At 42.5% G+C, this 23,210-nt stretch overlaps 1 protein-coding gene across 2 annotated transcripts in view; it reads right to left on the reverse strand.

The window, feature by feature from the left end:
• TMEM185A (transmembrane protein 185A) overlaps nucleotides 1–15,849 on the reverse strand; it is a 35,362-nt gene extending 19,513 nt beyond the window's left edge. Inside the window, exon 1 of one of the 2 annotated variants that reach the window (XM_045580386.1) lies at nucleotides 15,656–15,849. In XM_045580386.1, the coding sequence (XP_045436342.1) occupies nucleotides 15,656–15,693 (38 nt within the window). In that variant the 5' untranslated portion in view covers nucleotides 15,694–15,849. The remainder of the gene's footprint in view (nucleotides 1–15,655) is intronic. The other variant, XM_036434464.2, reaches the window with a different exon arrangement.
• Between the last annotated feature and the right edge of the window lie 7,361 nt (nucleotides 15,850–23,210).

Consider the following 23,210-nt stretch of genomic DNA (forward strand, 5'->3'; position numbering starts at 1 on the left):
CTTTTCAGACTCCTAGATTCTAATATCAACATCTACATTCATTCTGTTGCAATATGTTGTTTTATTCAAGCATGTGAAAAAAATCTGGCCTCACAGAGATATGTAGTTAGAAAAGAACTAAATATTTTAATAGCTCTTTCAGATAATAGTAGATATTCTTCTTTGATAGGACACCAAAACTGAAGCAGTGATAATTTCTTGAAGGTTGACTGTGGTGTGGAATTTTAAACTCTATCAATGAGCTTCTAGAAAATACTGGCTCACTGAGTAATAAAGAACTTTCAAATGTTGACATATTTCACCATACAATAGTAAAATATCATATCAGTTATTATCACAACCCACTTTATCAGAAATATTTTATGTATTAGGAGACTCTTAAGCTCACGGTGATGGATATAACATTTCAAAAATTCTAATTTTCCCTTGAAAGCTCGAATTTTACCATTCGCAAAAACACCATCAGCTGTTTTCCTTGAAGTGACAGGTTCATTTGCATTTTTTGAGGAAGTTTCTATCAAATACCCTAATACAAACAACTACAGTCCCAGATTGATGTTCCATGAAAATAGCAGCTTGCAACTAAGGTACATAAGTGTTTTTCCTTGAGTCAACTACTGTATTTCAGTGTATAACAGAGGGCCTTTATGTATTCTTTCTATTTTGTCACATGGAATAGGAAAACAATGTATATACAAGGGCTAACATTGAATAAGATTATTATTTTTTTAATGTTTTATCAAGAACATTCCTAAGTAAAGCTACCTTTTATTTATTTTTTAACTACAAGCACACTGGTGAATAATCCAGAGAGGACTTGTACAGTTTCTTCTCACCAGTGTGATTTGTGCTCAGATGCCAGCAGTTTACCCACCAATGCTTTTGTACCATCAGTGTAAATGTCAACCCAGAGATGGAGGCAAAGCATGTCTTAGTATTATTATGCAAATAGTTGCGACATGTGGACCCCTGGAAAGATTCTCAAGGGTCCCCAGGTGTCTGTGGAAAACAGTTTGATAACTGCTGCACTAGATATATGTTACCTGTGATTATTAATGCTCAAAGATAATGGGAGGCTTTTACACGCTGCTGCAAAGAAAAAGAGAGCTACCACTGAAAGATGCCAACGGAACGATTTCAACCCTAGACTTTGGAGAAGAAAGGGAGGATCCACAACTAATAAAAATGGAGTGAGCACCACAAATAGAGAAATAGCCAGTTGAGATGACTTTTTCTCTCTGAAAGTACAGGGGGAAATTACCAAGTCTAGAAAATCAGAACCCATTTGTCAACCAAATTCAGCAATGCATATCATTGCCAGAAATGATGAACTTAAAAACAAATATTTAAAAGAAACACAGTGGAACCTTGGTCCTCAAACATAATTTGTTCCAGAAGGCTGTTCCCAGAAGCTATTTGTTAGAAAATGGAATCATTTTTCCCATTTGAAATAATGTAAATTGAATTAATCCATTCCTGATCCCTAGCTGATTCTCTAGTTTAACCTTTCTTATATATAGTACATGTCTAATGCACTGTTAAATCTATAAACAAACACTTATTTTCTTAAATTTATGGAACCACTCCCTGCTAGTCTTAAACAAATCACTTTCAGCACTGGGTGTTAGCATCTTCCTCTTTCACATATAATTGTCCCAGATATACTGTCACCTCCCTATTGCTTTTCCTTTTATCAAATCAACAAGTTTTTCCACCTCTTCGTTTGCCTGTGAACATTGTTTCTTTCACACCATTAGCACATTAGCACTCTTAATGGCCTCTTTATGTTTTGTAATTGTGCTAACTGTCCATTTCACCAACAACAAAAGCAAAGAAGAAGAAGAAGAAGAACAACAACAACAACAACAAGAAAGAAAAGGAAAGAAAGACAAGAAAACAACACACAAATATTCACAGCATTGTAAACTGACTCACATTCTCTCCTTTGTTAGTGGCCTGAGAGATGCATTTTTTCATGCTGATATGTCAACATTAAAGGATTGTCAGGTCAGAACTGAAATTTTGTTCAAAAGAATGAAGACATTTTTTCCATGAACAACTTGGTTGAGAACTGAATTGTTCAAGATGGGAGACATTGAAGAACTGAGAACCGATGTTTGACTGGAAGTGAATATGGAGCTGGAAGTGGAGCCCCAGTCCTCTTTTCAGTAACTAGAACAGAAGTTGTGGGCTGGTGATGTCATTAACTTTCTTGTTCCCTGTGGCTCCATTCCATTTTTCTTTCTGGGCACAAATCCCTATCCAGGCAATCCTATTTAACTTTATATAGAAACAAACCTCTCCCTTCAAATTTTAGATTAAATCACTGTGGGATCCTGAAATTAAAAAAGAAAGAAAGAAATGATTTAGAATATCATTAAATGAGAGGAGAATGATAAACATAGGATTCATAAGTAAATTAGATAATATGTAAAGGTAAAAGTTTTCTAAAGGAGTTTCAGACTTAAAAAAAAATATAGATGAGTTAGGGGGAGATAAAACCTGTAAGCTAAATTCACTATCTTCCCTAAAAGAGAGTTTTCTCATTTAATAAAAGAGTACTTGAAATAATAAAAATAAAAGTACCAAAATGTGTAAGATGTTGTAAAAGTGATTACTATATTATTTTTTGAGATAGTCTAAAGAAAAAAATAAGAGTTCTGGGCATATTACATGAAAATAAAAAATAGGGATAGTTAAAGATGGCTGCCCAGGTAAACACCTAGCCGCAGCTGCACACAACAATTTCAATAAAATACAACTAAAATATAAAATGGACATTACCCAGAACTACAGGAAAGTCGACTGACTGGAAATTCTACAACGAGAAGCAAGGAGAAAACCAGAAAGAAGCGCAGAGGAGCTGTAAAAGCCTAAGGTACAGAGACACGCGGCGCGCGCGGAGGACTGAGCCGGAGAGGAGGGCGGCTGAGTGCCTGGCTGGCGTTCCCTAGCAGGAAGGAGATAAACGCTCCGACTGTGTGGGGCCACAGTTCTGACTGCTCTGAACCCCAGTTCTAGGCCAGACCCCTGGGAACCAGGCTCATCCATAGGGAGGTGGGCTGTAAGGCGGAGCCCCGGGGGAGCGGCAAAAGGAGGTCCCGGCAGCGCGCACATTTCTCACAGAGAAGGGACAGTTGGCTGTGCCGCGGAATTGCCCTGGTGGGAAGGAGATAGGGGCTCCAGACTGCTCTGAACGCCACCTCCAACTTCACTTCCAACTGAACTGAACCCCAATACTGGGCTCTTTGGGGAAGAGCCTAGACTGTTTGGTAGCCGGTGAAAATCGAGGACACCTTTCTCTCAGAGGCATTCTCAGTGAGTATTGAAGGACCCTGAGACCCAGGAGCCGCATAGGGCGGGGCTGACGGAAGCCAAGGCTGTAGGCTCCACCCTGATACTCTGCCCCATCTGTAGCTGCGAAATGAGACAACGAAATAGATCACAAATGAAAGAAATGGAGGACAAAAAGTGTCTGGATATAGAGTTCAAATCTACACTTATAAGGTTTTTCAAGAATTTCCTAGAAAAGATGGATAAGACCTATGAGGATATGAAAAGAGATCAACTAGAATTAATAAGGAATCAACAAGAAATGATAAGGGATCAACAAGAAATGATAAGGGATCAACAAGAAATAAAGAATACATTGTCTGAAATAAAAAATATTATACAGAGTCCTAAAAACAGAATGGAAGATCGCAAGAATCAAGTCAAAGATTTGGAACATAAAGAGTCAGAAGACACTCCTCCACAGAAGCTAGAAGGCAAGAGAATCCAGAAAATTGAAGATAATGTAAGAAACCTCTGGGACAACCTCAAGCGAACCAACATCAGAATTATGGGGGTCCCAGAAGATGAGAGAGAGCAAGATATCGAAAACATACTGAAAGAAATAGTGACAGAAAACTTCCCCCACCTGGTGAAAGAATTAGACTTACAAGTCCAGGAAGCGCACAGAACTCCAAACAAAAGGGATCCAAAGAGGACCACTCCAAGACACATCATAATTAAAATTCCAAGAGCAAAAGACAAAGAGAGAATATTAAAAGCAGCAAGAGCAAAGAAGGTAGTTACCTATAAAGGAACACCTATACGATTGTCAGCTGATTTCTCAACAGAAACCATGCAGGCCAGACAGGAATGGCAAGAAATATTGAAGGTGATGAATAGTAAGAACTTATAGCCAAAGATAATCTATCCGGAAAAGCTATCACTCAGAATTGAAGGTCAGATAAAGAGCTTCACTAATAAAAAAAAGCTAAAGGAGTTCATCAACACCAAACCAGAATTAAATGAATTGCTGAAGGGGGTTCTTTCAGAAGAGAAAGTAAATAAAGATAAAAATTATGAACAACAAATACGTAACTATCAACAAGTGAATCTAAAAACCAAGGAAATTAAAAAAAAAATCTGATGAACAAATATTAACTGTTGAATATAATAGAATCAGAGGTATGGAAGGGGAGTGAACTGAAGATTCTTGGGGAAAAGGGGAGAGGGGGATGTGGGAAGAGACTGAACATAAACTGTGCACCTATGGATGAGGACAATGAGGAGTGGGGAAAGGGCAGAGGGTGGGGTGGGAACCTGGTGGAGGAGAGCAATGGTGGTGGTGGGGGGAAGGAACATTTGTAATAATATGAACAATAAAAATTTATTTAAAAAATTGTATTTTGCATAACGAAAAAAAATTAAAAAAAATAAAAATAAAATAAAAATAAAATAAAAAATAGGAATGATACAAAAAGAACTTACAAGAGGATAAAAATAGTAGTACAAAATATAATTCCCAATTCAAATTCTAGGGCTGTAAAATAGAAATAGGGTGGAATGTCCTTTTATTGTTTTTCTATTGCTGCCATACAAAATTGCCACCCACCTAGTGCCTTAAAAAGCACAAAGTTATTAACTTTACAGTTCTGGATATTAAAAATCTGAAATGGGTCTCACTGGGCTAACATAAAGGCGTCACTAGAGCTATGAACTTCTGGAGACTCTAGGAGAGGGTTTCCCTGTCTTAACTTGTAGAGGTTGCCTCATAGCCCTTTGGCTCATGGCCCTAGGCTCCAGTTTCAAAGCCAGCAGTGGAGAATCCAGTCCTCCTCATACTGACTCACCCTGACCTTACTCTTCTACCTCCCTTTTCTCCATTTAAGACCTGTGATTATGGGTCCAACCAGATGACCCAGAATGATTTCCCTATTTTCACGTAAGCTGATTAGCAGCCTTAATTCCATCTGCTACCTTAGTTTCTCTTTGCCAGGTAACAGAACATGCTACCAGGTTCTAAGGATTATGATGAGGGAATATTAGGGGGCGGGTGTCATTGCTCTGCCTACCACAGTCCAATAATAAGGAAGGTCACTTGCTAGATTAAATCTATTGCGTTTGAGTCACACTTGCAATCAATGTTAAATGTCAAACCAACTCAAGAAAAGAGATGACAAAGGTGTATCATGCCTGGGTAAGGAAAGAGAAGCAGTTTATTAGTACAGTAATTTAATAAATCAGATTTCAAAGAAAAATAATTAAAATATAAAAATATTAATAAGGAAAATCTAAGTAATAATAAACTAACAACATGGCCATAGAATATGAAAATAACCTGACAATTTTTATTTTAGAATATATATTGAGATATTGCAGGCTTCTACATGCTACTGTTAAATCAAAATAGATAAAGTAAACACAGTTCCTAACGAAACTATGGACATGAACACTCAAGTAGATAAAAAATAGCATGGTTCTATCAAGAGAATTAAGTAGCAGGACAAAAAAACAAAACAAAACAAAAACAAAAACATGCTTTCTTTATATGCATACAGATTTTTCCAGAAGGGGATAAAGAATCATGGGATAGCCGAAACCCATTTGGCTCAGCGGTAGAGCGTAGGTCTGCGAACTGAAAGGTCCCGGGTTCAATTCCGGTCAAGGGCATGTACATTGGTTGCAGACACATCCCTGGTGGGGGTGTGCAAGAGGCAGCTGGTCGATGCTTCTCTCTCATCGACGTTTCTAGCTTTCTATCTCTCTCCCTTCCTCTCTGTAAAAAAATCAATGAAATATATATTTTAAAAAAAGAAGTAGTAAAATCTGTTACATTAAAAAAAAGAAGAAGAAGAATCATGGGGTACTGATTTACAATAAACACAAATCTAATTTAAAATTTAAAAACCTGCTGGAGTGCCTGCAATATGTGAGATACACAAAAATGATGAAAAAACAGTCTCTGCCCTGAAGATGCTCAAAGACTAATAGGAGCAGAGGGGAACTACCGATCAATAGTAACTATATTTACCATGATAAATAAAATACATGGCCCCACTCCGAAAGTGTAAATAAAAGCAAAAAAAGAAAAGAAAGAAAAATGAAGCAAAGGAAAAACTAGTGAACTGAGTTTCTAAGAAATTTGGGGGGCGGGGGGAAACACAGAGAAGTCAAAGAAATAATAAAATTAAAAGTAGAAAGATATTGATAGATACAAAATCGGAATTAAGTTACTCCAATAACTGGTTCTTTGAAAGAAAAAAAAAAAGAATAAACTACACATTTGATTAAAAAAACAATACAATCACCTTTAAAAAAATCTTTATTCATTGACTTTAGAGAAAGAGAGAGAGATAAACATTGATATGTTTTTCTACTCATGCATGCATTCAGTGCTTGATTCCTGTATGTGCCCTGACCAGGGATTAAAACTGCAACGCTGGCATATGGAAACAACTCTCTAATCAACTAAGCTACCTGGCCAGAACCAAGTTAAAACAAACAAACAAACAAACAAACAACAACAACAAAACACAGCATACTAAATAGAAAATTATAAACCTGACAGGCAAGAAGAGAATACAATACAGCAATAACACAGTAATAAGAAAATTATTTTTTTTAAGAAAAAAATTATGGTCAAATCCAATACTACTCTGTGTTACTTTGCAGGAAACATTCAGACCAGAGAACAAGTATAAAATAAACTTTGCTTGGTTCTCCACAAACCAGCAAATGGAGGTTCTAATGAGTATTCTGGCATTAACCACTATTTCCTAAATTTCACTTTTTTAAGTACACCTTTAAAATAGATTTATTCCACTCTTCATCTGAATCAGTAATGATAGCATGTGATCATTAGTCGCCTCACATGGATCAAACTATAAAGTTATTATCCTCTCTAAAATCTATATGGAGCTTTGGCTTGAGGCTCAAGTTCCCTCTCCACTTTGTGGGGAGGGGAAAGGAATTGAGAGAGGGAGAGAAGAAGGAAGGGAATATACTTAGTAAAAAGATGACTCTATGAGTATAAGTGTTCTAGTATCTTTTTTCTGCAAATCCAAAGAATCAACCGAACTCTTTTTAGACCCTTCAGGTTTCTTCAGTGAAAGCTGCTGGCTTAATTAGAGCAGACACACATGCACACACATGAATGCTCTGGGTGACACATCCCTGTGAGTACTTCTATGTCTAACACTTCAGACAATGACCCCAACTGACAATCTGCTGACACTGTCCCAAACTGTTAAAGGGACTATACCTCTCACACTGATCATAATCTTACTAACCAAATTTAATGTCTTTTAGTGGCAATTTAAACTTTTTTAAAGATAAAAATATTTAAGAACATCTAACCAATAGATATAAGGAAGCAAAAAAGCCAAATAAAAACAAATCACTTTTAAAGAGAAGTATAAGGAGCCAAGGACTGCACAAAACTGTGTAGTCATAGGTGAAACAACCTGGGCCTAACCCTGTCTCCTCATCAGGCTGCTCATATATCAATCAATGTGTTAATATAAGGAAAGTGAAAGCCCTGAGCTTATAATCAATCTTACTTAGTTTAGTTTCTATTACTATCTATCTATCTATCTATCTATCTATCTATCTAAAGAGATAATATGCTAATTGGTCCTAAGGTGTCCCAGTCATGACTGGTCAACAGACTGTGTATGCACAGGAGCCACAGGAGCTGGTGGGTGGGGATGGGGGCAGGGACTTCCGCCCCTAGCAGAGGTGTGCGCAGGCCTGCCCAGTGCTAATGTCACACTGCCTCAGGTGGAGGCATTTCCAACGGAGGAGGCAGGAGCTGGTGGGTGGTGACATAGACAGGGGGCATGCCCGAGCTGCTGCAACACAGCTTGAGCAGGCCCAGAGCGGACACAGGCATTTTTTTATGGTAAAGGGACTGGAGTCTGTGTTGATGAAAACATCTTGGTGGCTGCAGCGGCTGGCAGTGGCCACAGCAGTGGGGTGATGGGGGTGGTGCCTTCCCCTGATCAGCCCGGTCGCCTCTGGCAAAGGCAAAGGGAGGCCAGACTTTGGTTTAGGACATCCCCTGAGGGCTTCTGGACTGTGAGAGGGAAGCAGGCTGGACTGAGGGATCCCCCTCCAGAGCAGGAATTTCATGCACTGGGACCCTAGATTTTTATAAAACAGAACAGTTGTAACAATCATTTTTCTCACTGTCAGGTCTTAGTATAACCAAGAGACCTTTCTCCCTATTAGCACACAGTACAAATAATCAGTTATAAAGACCCCATTTCCAGAGCTTAAGTCAAGGCTTTCATGTTAAATTCTAGTCACCTTGTATGGACATGAACTATAATCAGGAAAGGCAATTAGAAACCCAAAGCTCAATATTGGCAAGCTTAACCTTGGAGTCCAAGGAAACCATCTAAAACTCCTCCAACCCACTCTTTCTCCCCTACAAAAAAGTGTCCAGTGGTGCATGTCTATTTATACTTAACATCACTCATTAGTACATTTGTTGAATGCCTCAACATCCGACCTTCAAAGAACTCACAGCCAAGAAAAATATGTGTGTAATTGCCAAGTATAAGAAAAATATTTTTGAAACCAGAAATTATGCATTCAAATTAGACTTGTCTCCTTTAAACAATTCCCCTGGGATGCAATGCACTATTCCACTTCTTGGCTCAAACCATCTTTTAAAAAAATTTTTTTTTATGTTTCTTTATTGATTTCAGAGAGGAAGGGAGAAGGAGAGAGAGAAACATCAATGATGAAAGAGAATCATTGATTGGCTGTCTCCCAAACTCCCCCTACTGGGGATCGAGCCTGCAACTTAGGCTGTGCCCTTGGCTGGAACTGAACCTGGGACCCTTCAGTCCACAGGCTGATGCTCTACCCACCGAGCCAAGCCAGCTAGGGCTCAAACCATCTTTAGAGTATGCCTCCTGGAATCACTTGAGAGAATGCAGTCTGTCCTTCTGAATAACTTCATTGCTGTCAGAACTTGACCAAGAGGATATTCAATTTTTGGAAACAACCAAAAGTCAGAGTCAAGTTTAATGAATAAGATGCATGATCAAACTAGGTGGCATTATTTGAGTTCAAAATTATATATGATTACAGAACAATAAACCATTTCCTTATATGATTTGTAATCTGACTCAAAAGGAAATTTCAGATATGTAACAAGGATATAAGGAATGGAATAGATATATGGACAGGATGGGGCAAAAGTATGTTTACAGTTGTGAGTATACTAAAAAGTTTATTCTTTACTAACTAGAGACCTGGTGCATGAAATTTGTGTACTGGGGGGTTTAGTGGGGGGGGGGGGGTGTTCCTCAGCCCAGCCTGTGCCCTCTTGCAGTCTGGGAGCCCTCAGGAGATTCAGGAGATGTCCGACAGATGGCTTAGGCCTGCTCCTGGCAGTCAGGCATCCCTCTTGCAGTCCTGGGCTCTCGCAGTCTGGGACCCCTCGCTCCTTATAGCCCAGGCTGGAGAGGCTCCCACCATGGGTGTTGCACTCACTAGAGCAGCGCTCCCCCTGTGGGAGCACACTGACCACCAGGGGGCAGCTCCTGCATTAAGTATCTGCCCCCTGGTTGTCAGTGTGCATCATAGCGACTGGTTGTTCCACCATTTGGTCAATTTGCTTATTAGCCTTTTATTATACAGGATTATTATTATTATTTTTTAAATAACTATTTATTCAAGGGTCTTAGGGTTTGCAAAGTAGACACACAATGAGGTAATATCCAGGATGTTCTGAAGAAGGAAGAAAAGCTTCTTATAGTTAAAGGTGCATTCTGGAGAAGAATCAGTCCTGCATTCTTAGCCTCTGGACTGGTCCAAGATTGTAATGCTCAGGTGGTTTGGACAATGGAGGTCAGGCAGTATGGATAATAGATGTCAGGTGGTACGGATACTTGACTACTCTTTCCTTAGTCCTCCAGGGGGTAATCAGAGGTTTATCTGAGGTTTGATGTATATGCAGGCATCGAAACAGGACTGTAAAAGTCGTAAGTTTTAAGTTCCCAGGCTAGTAAAACAAGAACAGAAGAATCTTGTCCCCATTTCTCTGTTGTAGGTGGCTGGAATAGCACTGGGTGTTACACCACAGGAAGTGGGATCTAGTACGACCCAATGAACTCCTTCTTTTGGCAGCCTGGATTATTGTATTATTTCCGATATGATCTGTAAACTTACTTTTGCCCCATTCTGTATATATTTCTCTTTTCCCTAAGTAGCTTCTTTGAAGGATGATACACATTTGGATGTGTAAACTCTGAATAAGGTTCCCTTTAATCAGTTGCAACTCAAAACAGAAGGCTCCTTAGTATATTGAACATACTATGTCATGGGGTGGGGAGACTGTCACTAAGTTAGAGGCTAGTATGGCATACAGGAATGAACACAGGCTTCAGAAGGAGATCTATTTGTGTTATCGATAGAATCCTGACTTGGCCCCTTATTGCCTGTGTGACTTTAGGGAAGTCACAAGCTATCTAAGACTGTAAAATAAGGCTGATATCTAACTAGTAAGGTTGTTGTAAAGATTCAAGATAATAGATACAAAATACTGACACTGTGCCTGGCATATGGTAGGTGCCCATAAGTCACAACTATCTATATATATAAATCCTAAGTGACTGGAATGACAGGTTGCTATGATGCACACTGTGGGGGGCGGGGCCAGTTGGCCAACCTCCTGTAGCCTCTCTCCCTGGCTGGCCCCAGCCCAGATCAGTTTCCCACCACCACCCTGATCAGGGTTAGAACCAGCTGGACCCCCCACCATGCATGAATTCGTGCACTGGACCTCAAGTTACTAATAATAACCTCAGTATAATCAAAATACTTTTTTTTTTTTTTTTTTTTTTTTTTTTACTACAGGTGCTTTGAGATGACAGAATGACAGGTAAACAGACATTTGGGTGGTGAGTAGTTCATTCACAGTACTGACATACACTCAGTGCTGTGTTTTTAAAAAATAATATGTAATAATATTTTAAGTAATTGTTAACACTGTGTACAATATTTTTAAATTACATGACACGTGTAACTAGCAGTGTTCTCAGTACAGTACACTGACCTTTCACCACTCTCTGAACATACCATGCCCTCCCATGAACTCATGCCTTTGCATACTTTGCACCTTTCCTGCCCTCTGGGCTGACAAAACCCTATAATTATATCCTTCAAGATCAAGCTGTGGAACCTTCCCAGCATGCTGTAGACAAAATTAGTGGCTCTGCCTCTTGTGCTTCCACAGCATTTTGTTCCTGTCTCTGGAATGTCTCATCCTGTGTTGAACTTTAATTTCTCTCTCCATTTCTGCTTCTTCTGGGCTTGAGCATGGGAAGGGACTATGTCCCATTTCTTTTTGAACTCAGAGCACATAGCACATGTCTTGGTACACAGCAGGAACTCAGGAGATATTTGAGTAATGAATGCTTTAAATATGAATCCTTTATAAACAGACTGTTAAAAGCCAGGTAGCTGCCTTTTGTTAACAATTACCAGCAATCACATTTCATTTTTTCCTGACTTCAAATATGAGACAAGATAACTTAAACTACAGAATAACTTTATAAGTTGAAGCACATGGAAGTTTTTAAACACTACTGACCTCACACCCACTGGAAGAAATCCCTAGAGCCGTGGTTGGCAAACTGCAGCTCCCAAGCCACATGCGGCTCTTTGGGCCCTTGAGTGTGGCTCTTCCACAAAATACCACGGCCTGGGCGAGTCTCTTTTAAAGAAGTGGCGTTAGAAGGAGTTTAAGTTTAAAAAATTTGGCTCTAAAAAGAAATTTCAATTGTTGTACTGTTGATATTTAGCTCTGTTGACTAATGAGTTTGCCGACCACTGTCCTAGAGCAAGGTTCCTCTGCTTTTTTCTCAATCCAGCACACCTGTAGGATACACCACTCTTTGTCAGGAGCTCACTGCAGATGACAAAATGCCTAGCCAAGTCCTCACAGCTTTCAAGCACTGCCTGGCTACCAGGGTTGAAGGTCCTTCTTTGAGCCAGCAATTCCACCAAGACAGAAGAAAATCCCAGTGCTTCATGGGGAGGGCAGTGTGCCAACTTAATGTCACCTACTTCGAGATCTCTATCTCTCAGGAACACCTTGGAGTCAGTTTGCCTATACTTCTAACAGTTTGCTAATTCAATGAATAGGCTCCCTAGCCATTAGGAAGCCTCAGGCATGCAAGGAAGGACTTGGTGAGTCCAGTGAATCTGTTTCAGCAAGTCCTAACCTGTGTACTTAAGAAGTAGTTCATGACCAACCAGTTCTATGCCAGATGGAAACAGGCAGAGGGTCATCAGTCTTATGCAATTGAGTGTTGACACTTGTGAATCATTCTCTATCAATGTAGTTTTTCAGAGTGTTGGCAATACAACAGTGAGTTCAGACTGACCAAGATCAAAAGGTAAGAAAGGAGATCTGAAGCCATATCTCATGAATTGGGACCACCAAACCATGATAGTAACTATTTTAAGGTGACCAGAGGTCCCGATTTTAACAATTTGTCCCGTGTCCCTCTGCATTTTAAAAAAAAGTCCAAAAATCGGGACTGTCCCGCCAAAAGCAGGACATCTGGTCACCTTGAACTATTTCTGTGACACACATAATCCAAGAAGCAAAGGCAGTCACGTCCTTCCTTAGTGTCACCTTTCCTATCTCTGCAGTGGAATGGCTGCTTTTTAAAGGAGGGAAGAGAATGAGAGGAAAGAGAACCAGGCCATACATGATCAGGAAAGCAGTGACTGAAAGAAGCAGTTCTAGACTTCTCTCACAGGCTCTGGAGAGTAATTCATTCATTCATTCCACAAATATTTATTGAGCCAGATACTAGTACTATTCCAGGTATGCATAGTACCATAATGAATGAAGTTCTGGCCTGGCCCCATGGAGCTTATATGAGAGGACTACAGTAGGGGATAATTTAATAAGGGAGACAGGCATTGCTCAAATAAACACACAAATATAAGGGTACAAATAAGTACTATGATGGAAGAATACAGCATGCTACACAAGTAGTACCAAGAGGAATCAAAGGCAGCAATGATAAGGTTTGAGCTGATATCTCAAGGATAAATAGGAGTTAACTAGGTCAAGAGGATAGGAGAAGAGAGGAGAAGAAAACATCCCCAGCAAAGAGTACAGTATGTGCCAAAATCCTGGGGTAAGAAGATGTATAACTGGTTCTGAATTAGAGGCAGAAAGCAAGGCAGCAATGATAAGGTTGGGGTCCTAGCACAAGATATCTCTTGTCTAAACACCTCAGTTTGCTTTCTAGCTATCTGGAGGGCCCTCTTCCTCGGGGATCAAGACTAAAGAACAATGTCAAAAACTAGATGTGCCCACAAGACATGACACACCACCAGCCAAAATAATATATATCAGACTTGCTGATATTCCCTGGCCACTGTCTTAGCAGTCACCACTGTAGGGTAACACCATTCAGTCCCACTGATTCAGGAAAATGGCACCCTATAAAAGATTTTAAAACTTTTCAAGTAGATTTAAAGTGTTGACAAATATGCTGATGATTACTACAAAGCTGTTTAGAAACCTAATCTTTCATTGTAATTTTCATATACCAATTTTTTTGAGGGGGGAAGATGCTAGAGGGAAAAATAGTTCAAGATAGTATCTGTGCAGCACTATTTTGCTTTGGCAACTCTGAAAGCCAGTTAGATTACTCCTCAAAGTTCTTTGTGGCTTTTGAATTATCTATTAGCTTATAAAATAGTCCTGAATCTTTCTATTTGTACAGCACTTTGTACTCAATCATTAATTTGGCCTCTCTATCCTGCTAAGAGATTACACTCATTATACAGATAAAATGGACAGATAAACGAGTGGTCCAAGGATGCAAAACAATTCAGGTTTGACATATTTTATCACCCTCACCAAACAATGCAAACACACAAGGCCTGTCCAACTCCAGCACCAATCCTGAAACCCAGCCCTAGCTCCTATAAGCAGCAGAGGAAGACACTACAGTTTGTTTTCAGTAACCTGCTCTCAACAAGACCCTCTATGTAGAGTGCCTTCAAGCCAAAAAAATCATGACTACAGTGACTGGGACTTTGTCACTACAGACCCAAATATGAACTCAGCAGTGCTCAAAGAGGAACAATAGCACCTAGGAAGTCACAATAGCTTGCAGCTTAAAATGTTTCCGTCCCTAAGAAGACAGCATTCCCATTCCCAACACACTCTATGTCTTTCTCCCTCCCACCTCAGACTTTCTTTCATCCCTCACAAGGGGCCCAGATAGTGAGCTCCCACAGTATAATATTGAACAGTGCTGTAAACTGTCTACTAGTATTTACATGCCTTTCTCCACCCCCAAGCTGGAACCTCCCAGCATCTGAAGCACCTGGCATAAAACCGAGCATACAAAAGGTTTATTGAGTGCATGGCTTCCCACCAACAAATAAGAGAAATAAGTACACCCTTCATAGAGTAGGGGGCTTTAGAGATCAATTAGGCCAACCCCTTATTTTTCAGATGAGCAGAGAATCACCTAGTTACATATGGCCTTGTCTCCAATCCCGGTCTGATTTAGTTCCCTAATATTTCTTAAGTGGGTACTATTTGTCAGACATGATGGGAGGTGCTGGGATAGTGAGAGGATCAGGAGATGGTCGCTGCTTTCTGCTTTCGGGGGCTCATAGCCTGAGGGAGGGAACAGTTACAGAACATTTGGGCAAGTGGAGGGACAGATGCTTGATTCTTTAGCCAGTGTTCTCTCCATATTGTCCACTGTTATTCCCCCACTATCTGGGGGAATATTGCAGGGAAATAGAACAGCAATATCTACTTCCTGCAAATAAACTTATAGTGAACATATGAGCAAACCCGCATGGAAAACTGTTAGGTTCACCCCCAAAGGCATTATGTAAGGTATTGCCATACCCTGGCACAGACTCCAAGGATTCACCGTTTCAGATATCAGATATCGGCCCCACAAAGAAGCAAACAAGGGAGAAATGGGCTTACCTCCAAGGAAACCTCAAAGGCTGAGGGGTGTGCGGGCAAGTGAAATGGCCCTTGTGAGAATAGGGGGGAGGCAGAGCGGTGCGAAAAGCTGGAACTGAGAGGGGGAAGTTGGGACAGCAATAAGAGAGGGCATACTAAGAAGAGCGGGGATCCCTCGGGGCCAGGCGGGGGACCTAGCCTGGAGAGTCTAAACTGTGCCGCAGGCCAGAGGATTGAAAGTACAGGGCTCGGGAGGAGGAATCGGACCAGAGCCCAGACAAACTGTTTTCCCAGAGAGTCTCTGGCACCCGCAGGGAAGCTCAGGCAGGCGCCCGGGGCTGCAGGTGCCCTGCCTCTAGCTGCAGCTGAGCGCCGCTGCACCTCCCTAGAGCCGAGCCCGCAGCGCCTCACCTCGGGTTGAAGTCCTGGAAGAGGCCCCTCAGGTTCATGGCGGAGAACTTCACCGCGAGGCCTCCTCCTCCCCCCGCCCTCCCTCCCTCGCAGCCTGCGCTTTACAACGGGTTCATGGTGCCCGCGCCAGCCGCGTCCCCGCTGCTGCCGCCTGCCACCCTGAGAAACCAGAGCCACCGCCTCCTGCCCCTCCTTCCAGGCTGCCGTACAGCATGCGCGCATGCGCTCTAGGCCCCGCCCGAAGAGCCTGTGTCTTGAGCTATGCCTGTCCCTGACCCTTTCTCTTCCTGGCGGGCTGAGGAGACTGTGGGGTCTAGAGGCTGGTTGAGACTGGGGTCCTAGGGAGGGGTGGAGAGCCCAAGGAGGACGCAGACTTGCGGGGAAGGAGCGGCAGCTTAGGAGGCCTACAGTGAGGTCTTCCAGGACACCTGCCTTGACCCATGCTGCCTTCTGAACATTTCCTCTAGTGAGTACTCAGGCTCCTGGGAGAAGGGAAGAAGTGGCCAAAGGTGAAAGATGCATGTTGGCAATCTTATCCCAGGCTGCACTGCTCAGATGTGTCAGTAACTCCAAAGTCTGCTTCTCAACTTCCCTCCTAAGGCGCAGACCAGCTCAAAGGGATATGCTGGCCTACCCAAACTCAGGTTACCTTGCACCAAAGTTACCTTCCCTCTCTAAGGCCTTCCCCTACTGGGCTGCCTCTCCTTTAGACGCAGATATTCACGGTGGGGGTGGGGGGTGCCCGAATTGGAAATCTGGGAATCATCCTTGCTTTGCTAACCTAATTCAGAGGCTCCTTGGCTCCTGCCTAGACTTTTTGGTCACCTTACGTCTGGTCTCTTTCACCACTGCAGACCATCTATTTAAACTCCTAGGTTCATCTTCATTGGACCAGTCAACATCTTTGAGCCTCAATTTTTCTCCTCTGCAGAGATAATAAAATCTACTTTCTAAACTTGTTGGAACATTCCACAACAACTTGCAGGACACACTCACTGTGTGATATACACTAGGTGCACTAAGAATGCTATTGTTGTCTGGTGCTCTTACAGTTGTCTACCTCCTCAAGGAGTCTATTTACTTTTGGAATTGGAGATCAGGACAAACTCACAGCAGGTCACTTAGCCTACCTTCTTCATTTCCTTCCGGGTGATTTAAGAGTTTTCCATAAGCATAGCAATACTTTAGACATTACTCTGGTATTATGGATAATAGCCGTTGTTACAATACCATAGTTCCATGAATGGTAATTTTATACAGGTTAGCCCTGAGGCAGCTTCAGAAGATCACAATGATGATAGTCATACTCTGGTGTGATGTATAACCTTTCTTCTGAGAACTTGAAAACATTTCACAAGTAGTAATTTGGCTTCCCAAACCCACTGGGAAATAGGTGTTATTATATGAGCTTGTTTTAAGGATGAGTAATCTGAATCAAGTTTGTCAGCTGCTGAAGCACCAGAGTTTTTGGTCCACCTCCCCTGCCTATCCTTCAGGAAGAGTCAACCAACCCTGAGGAGGTTCCCAATAAACATTTAAATACAAGATAGAATTCCAAGGCACAGAAAAACTTGTAGAATGTGCCCTGAGCCACCCAGTTAGTAGGGATGTAGGATTAAAGATGCAAATGGGGTCTGGCTGAACTTGCAACCCACACTGCTACAAAGAGGTACTTGACAGTGTCTAGCACCATCTTAATTACCGTCAGACTCACCCTAAAAAGGCATTAAGGAGTAAAATTGTCTGTTAAGACACTTAAATAACAGGCATTGTTGCCCTTTCAAAAGTTTCACAGAGACCAGGAAAGCTTTCAGTGTCCTCAGAGCCTTGATGGCAGGTACTACTTTGATGAGGTCACAGGGATTCACACAGCTAAACCCACTGCTCTTCAGGACCATAGTGAGCCCAGAAATGACCATGTTGGGGGGTACTGTTTAGCCTAAGGAATAGGACATGCATACACAACAAATTGCCCATGTATTCTTTTGCTCTGACAAACCAAATTGCCAAGGAGAGCCCTGTCCATGAGGATATCTACACTAATAAAAGAAAAAGATGAAAATTGACTGTACCTCTGTGATGCCCACCAGCCAATCAAGAGTCAGTATGCAAATTAACCCAACAAAGATAGTGGGTTAATTCACATACATGGGCACCTAGTGGTCTGGGTCTGGGGAACATCCTGGGATTCAAGCCTCTCCGAGCCTGTAAGCCAGCATGTAGGCCCTGAGTGGCTGGGGTCCCAGAATGCCCTGGCCAAGAATGGCCTACAGTCGCTAGCACCAAGCAGCTAGGGTCCCAGTACAAGCAACCGGCACACTAAGCACAAGCGACTGCAGGGTGGGGTGAGAACTTCTGCCCCATGGCCACTTGCACGTGCACCTGTGTCAAGTAGCCTGGGTCCACGCCCCCAAGCCTGGCGGAAACAGCGAACATATGGCTGGCGGGCTTGGCGTGCCCCCAGTGGCTGGAGACATGCTGCTAGCCCAGTGGACACAACACATGGAATCCTCTGTGCATGGGATGCAGAGGAAACACCTTTTCTTTTTTAAAAAAAATATTTTATTGATTTTTTACAGAGAAGGGAAAGTGATACTGTCAGAAACATTGATGAGAATCATCGATCAGCTTCCTCCTACACATTCCCCACTGGGGATGTGCCCCTAACCAAGGTACATACCCTTAACATGAATCAAACCTGGGACCCTTCAGTCTGCAGGCTGATGCTCTATCCACTGAGCCAAACCAGTTTGAGTGTAAACAACTTTTCTGACTGCTCATTGGCTAAGCTCCCCTATATACCACCACTTGCAGTGTTCTTGGTAACTTGGTTAATAAGAATCCAAGAAGGTGATCTAGGGTTTTTCCACCTCACTCCTGGAGAAAATAATGAAGGTCCACTGCTGGAAGAGCTAATGTCATATCCTGCCCTAGCCAGTTAGGCTCAGTGGATAGATCCTTGGCCTGCCAACCGCAGGGTGTTGATTCAATTCTGATAAAGGGCATGTGCCTAGGTTGCAGGCTGCTCCCTGGCCGGGGCCCAGATCAGGGCTCATACAGGAGGCAACCAATCAAAGTGTCCCTCTTACAATGGTGTTTCTCTCTGTCTCTCCCTCTTTCTCTCTTCCACACTCTAAAAATCAATATCCTCAGATAAGGACAAAAACAAACAAACAAACAAACAAACAAAAGAAATGTCATATCCTATGAAAGACACATCTTGAAAATGCCTAAAGAAAGTTGTAATTTTTTCATGGTTAAGGGACTGGAGTCCGTGTTGAAACACCTTGGAGACTGCGGTGGCTGGCAGTGGCTGTAGCAGTGGGATGATGGGGCTGGCGCCTTCCCCTGATAAGCCCTCTTGCCTCCCACAGAGGGAGGCCAGACTGTGGCTTAGGCCCTTTCCCCATGGGAGTGGGCCTAAGTTGTCAGTAGGACATCCCCAAAGGACTCCCAGTCTGTGGGAGGGGGCAGGCTGGGCTGAGGGACATTCCCCAAGTGCATGAATTTCATGCACCAGGCCCCTAGTATGACAATAATAGGACTTAACCAAAGCCTCACATACCGAATTTTCCATAGTATTTGTACCTCTCTGCTTCAAATTAGCTGCGATTTCATGGAAAGCAAAGTTGTCCTGTGGCTCACACCCCTGGGCAGGCTGGAGGTCAGGCACATGGCAGGTCAGCAGTCTCCTACACAGTACCCACAGGGACTGTACTCGCTTGCATCCACATGTGGGTGTCTACGGGTCTATGGGGTCCTTGATAGGTCCTCTGGGTGCTGGGCAAACATGGCTTTGCCTCTGATTTGCCTTGTGGATACCCACTGTGTCACACACTACATCCTTCCACCCTGCCACGAGCCCACCCCTATCCTTATGACAAATCCCAGCAAAGGGACCAAAGTCAGGCTAAGACCTGGGGCCAATTACTCTCCCAGGACAGCTTCCATACATATCCTGTTTCCCAGAAAATAAGACAGTGTCTTATATTAATTTTTGCTTCCAAAGATGTGCTAGGTCTTATTTTCAGGGGATGTCTTATTTTTCCATGAAGAAGAATATGGTACACATTTATTGTTAAATGAAAATAAAGGAAATTTAATACCTGTATATGGTATGGTAGTACGGTAGTTGTCAACACAAACCAGACAAACTGTGAATCCTACAGTATCAAGAATTTACTTATTTATTCAATGACAATCATGTCATCATCTTCTGGAACATCATCATAACAATCCAATTCCTGAATTTCCTGGTGAATTTCTTGTGACTCCATTTCTTTCAGAATCAGTGGACCAAATCTCTCATGTTTAGCAATAGCACTGTCTTTAAATGAGTACTTCTTGTCGAGGTAGCCTGCTCGCAGTGCATTTGCAATGCAACTGTCAGTGATTTTCTCCCATGAATTCTTCACCCAAGTCACAACTTCTTGCAGTTTAGGTTTCACAAAGTTTCCACGCTGATTTCTCTCCATTCTATTTTCAATGTAGTCATTAATTTCCATGCACAAATTGTCTTTGAATGGCTTGTTTATTGCAATATCAAGTATCAAGAGTCTGGAGATAGGCTGTCATTCCTGCGGAAATCATTATCTGATCTATTTTCCTTTCATGAAGAAATGTCTTCATGTCTTTAGTGCGGTGAGTGCTGGCTGCATCCCAGACTAGCAGACCTCTTTGGCTCCCTCGCATAACAAGTGGCAGCATTAAATCAACCCACTTCCTTATAACTGCTTGTGTGGCCCAAGCTTTTTCAGTTTCAAGAATAAAAATGCCCAAAACACGTTCAATCTTTTCCTTCTTGCCCTTAGAAATGATTAAAGGTGGGATTTTAGTGCCATCCAGAAGAATTGCCAAAATACAGGAAACACGTGCACTTTCGTAAGCAGTGGAGGGAATGTACCCTAAGGAGGCACCCCGCTGTTCAATTGTTGTTTGAGATGATTGGCCCATAAACACTGTAGTTTCATCCATAGCAATCATGTTGGAAAGACTGTTTTTAGAGAACTCAGCATCATCAATAAAGGTCTTGAATGCAAGCACTCGCTTAATAACTTGAGTATCTTCTAACCTAAACAATGTTGTACATCTTCTTAAAGACAGTTCATTTCGCTGAAGGAAATTATCCTGCCAGTGTTGTGATGCTTTGAAGTCTTCGGGGGCTATGTCAAACTGTGGTGCCATGGCAAGGGCAAATTCTTGAATCTGAGCCCTATTCACAACCAAAGCCTTTGCTCTCCTGTCAACAACCCATTCACAGATCAGGTCTTCCAGCTCGGAAAATAATGGTTGCCGACCTGATCCACACTTGCGCTTTTTAGCATTTCCCTTGTCCACTTGTTCAATGAGGTTACCATACTCTGCTCGCCATTTTCGGACCAATCAGATACTCACCATCTTCTCTTTGCAGAAAGCAGTAAGATTTTGGCCCCAAGGGTCTTCCACGATTCCTTTCTTGTACTCCACGGAGTAGCTTTTGCTTTTTGAGCTCATTTCTAGGGGTAAAAAAAAGGAATTGAGGTATCAAGGTGGGGGGAGGGGGATCACTCAAAATGACACAGGGGGGATCAGAGGAGGGGTTACCATTTTAGTAACCCCTTTTGATCCTCCTGTGTCATTTTGATTACCCCCTCTGATCCTCCTGTGTCATTTTAAGTGATCCCCTCCCCCCACCCCTGTGCCACTGAACACCTTCACCAGACATCCCCCATACTCTTTTATCAGACATTTACCCCCTGGGGACTGCCTGAGGACTGTCACTGGGCTTGCTGGGGCCTGGATCTGGGCTGGATCAGGGTCTGCCACTGACTGAGAATCTTCAGTCATCACGAGGGCGGCCGCAAGCATCAGGTAGCGTCAGCAGAGACAGACCAGCACTCACCACCTTCGCTGAGTCCGTCCGCTCTAATTCTCCTGTTCTTCTACACCCATCTTTGAAAGTTTCCTCTTCTCTCCGCCCCATGCTCACTGCTCACTCCGACCTCCGCTCTGCCTCCACACAGCAGTGATGTCAGGACTCCGCATAAGGTCACTGGTTGCTAGACACCAGTCGGGGCGGCCCTAGTGACCAGGTTACGGTAAATTAATATTCATTCTGAGACAGAGCCTAGGGAGGTCCTTATTTTTGGGGGGATGCTTTATATTTCACTCAGAAGGAACCCTGTAAGTAGGTCTTATTTTCGGAAGATGTTTTATTTTGGGGGAAACACGGTAGTTCCTGCAGAGGAGTTTATGTGAGAGCCAGGCAGGAGGTCAGCACCTTGCCCAAAATCCTGGAGTTCAGAACAGGCTATAGTCCTGGCAGAGGAATGGTGATTTCTCATGGGAGCAGGACCATGACTGAGATCCATCACACCAGCCACTCATGGGGCAGGCTCAGGGCATCTAAAAAATTTCAGAACATTCCTACTGATAGGCAGTTGAGTTCCTGTGTGCTTTGCCCCACCTTCATCAGGATTGGCCAGACAACTGGGTAGTGTGCATTTGTAGAGGTTACATTATAGTTTACTGTACCCTAAAAAGGCCTCCCTAAAGGACCTAGGAAATGCTCACGATGTCCAAGCTGTTCCTGCCCTGTGGTCCATAGCCTCCTTGTGTGAGCACTAACTCACTGCAATCAGTTTCCTCCAGTAATGGGCATTTGGTTTTCCTACTTTCATCCTGCAGTGCCCCACAGGATTCTGGTCCTGGCACTTGTCCCAAAGGCAATCATTTTATGATATCCCAAGGGTTCCAGCTCACTTCCTACTGCTGCTTCCCTCAGTTCTTCCACAGGCCAGCCAGGGCAGATCAGATGGAATCTGGCGGGTACTCCTCTTTTCAACTCTCCTAGGAATGCTGAGCCTCTTCCAAGCCTGCATCCCTGGACCCAAAGCTCTCCTTTTCCCAGGTCCTTTTCAAATCCTCACTTGGCTCTCAGGTATCTGGCCTGGGTGGAGGCATCCTGACGACCATGTGCTACAGCCCTTCCTCTGCTCAAATTGCCTGTTTGGAACACAAGGTCCAAGCTGGTTTTGTGGGTGCCTGAGAAGGCACCCCTGCCACCCTCTCTACCTCAAGCTTATCCTCTGACATCAATCCCTAATAATCACCTGAATAAGACCATCAGTTTAATCAAGCATTTGAGCATAACAAAGGAAATTATTTGAAAACTAGTGGCCCAGTGCATGAATTTGTGCACATTGAAAGAAAATTAATTAGAATAAATATTTTAATATCACTTTTCACCCTTTCTCTATAATAGAAATGTCAACCAAGTTTAATCAACAATGACAGATGGAAACACATGTGCAATTGGCCTCAGCAAGATATATATATACACTTAATTAGACCTGCTTTCTGTTTTAGCTAAACTTAATTAGACCTGCTTTATGTTTTAGCTAAACTCTTCCCAGCCCAGTGAAGACTTCTTTTTCAGGTAACTGTCAGCAACATAGCAGTAAATATCAATATGAAGCAGATTATTATTGTAGATTATTCAGGGAGAACAAAGGGGAAAATAATTTTTTGTTTTAATTTTATTGTTTAAAGTATTAAAAATAGTAATACAGATGTC

Source organism: Pipistrellus kuhlii, unplaced genomic scaffold (assembly GCF_014108245.1).
Source record: "Pipistrellus kuhlii isolate mPipKuh1 unplaced genomic scaffold, mPipKuh1.p scaffold_m20_p_124, whole genome shotgun sequence".
Lineage (NCBI taxonomy): Eukaryota > Metazoa > Chordata > Mammalia > Chiroptera > Vespertilionidae > Pipistrellus > Pipistrellus kuhlii.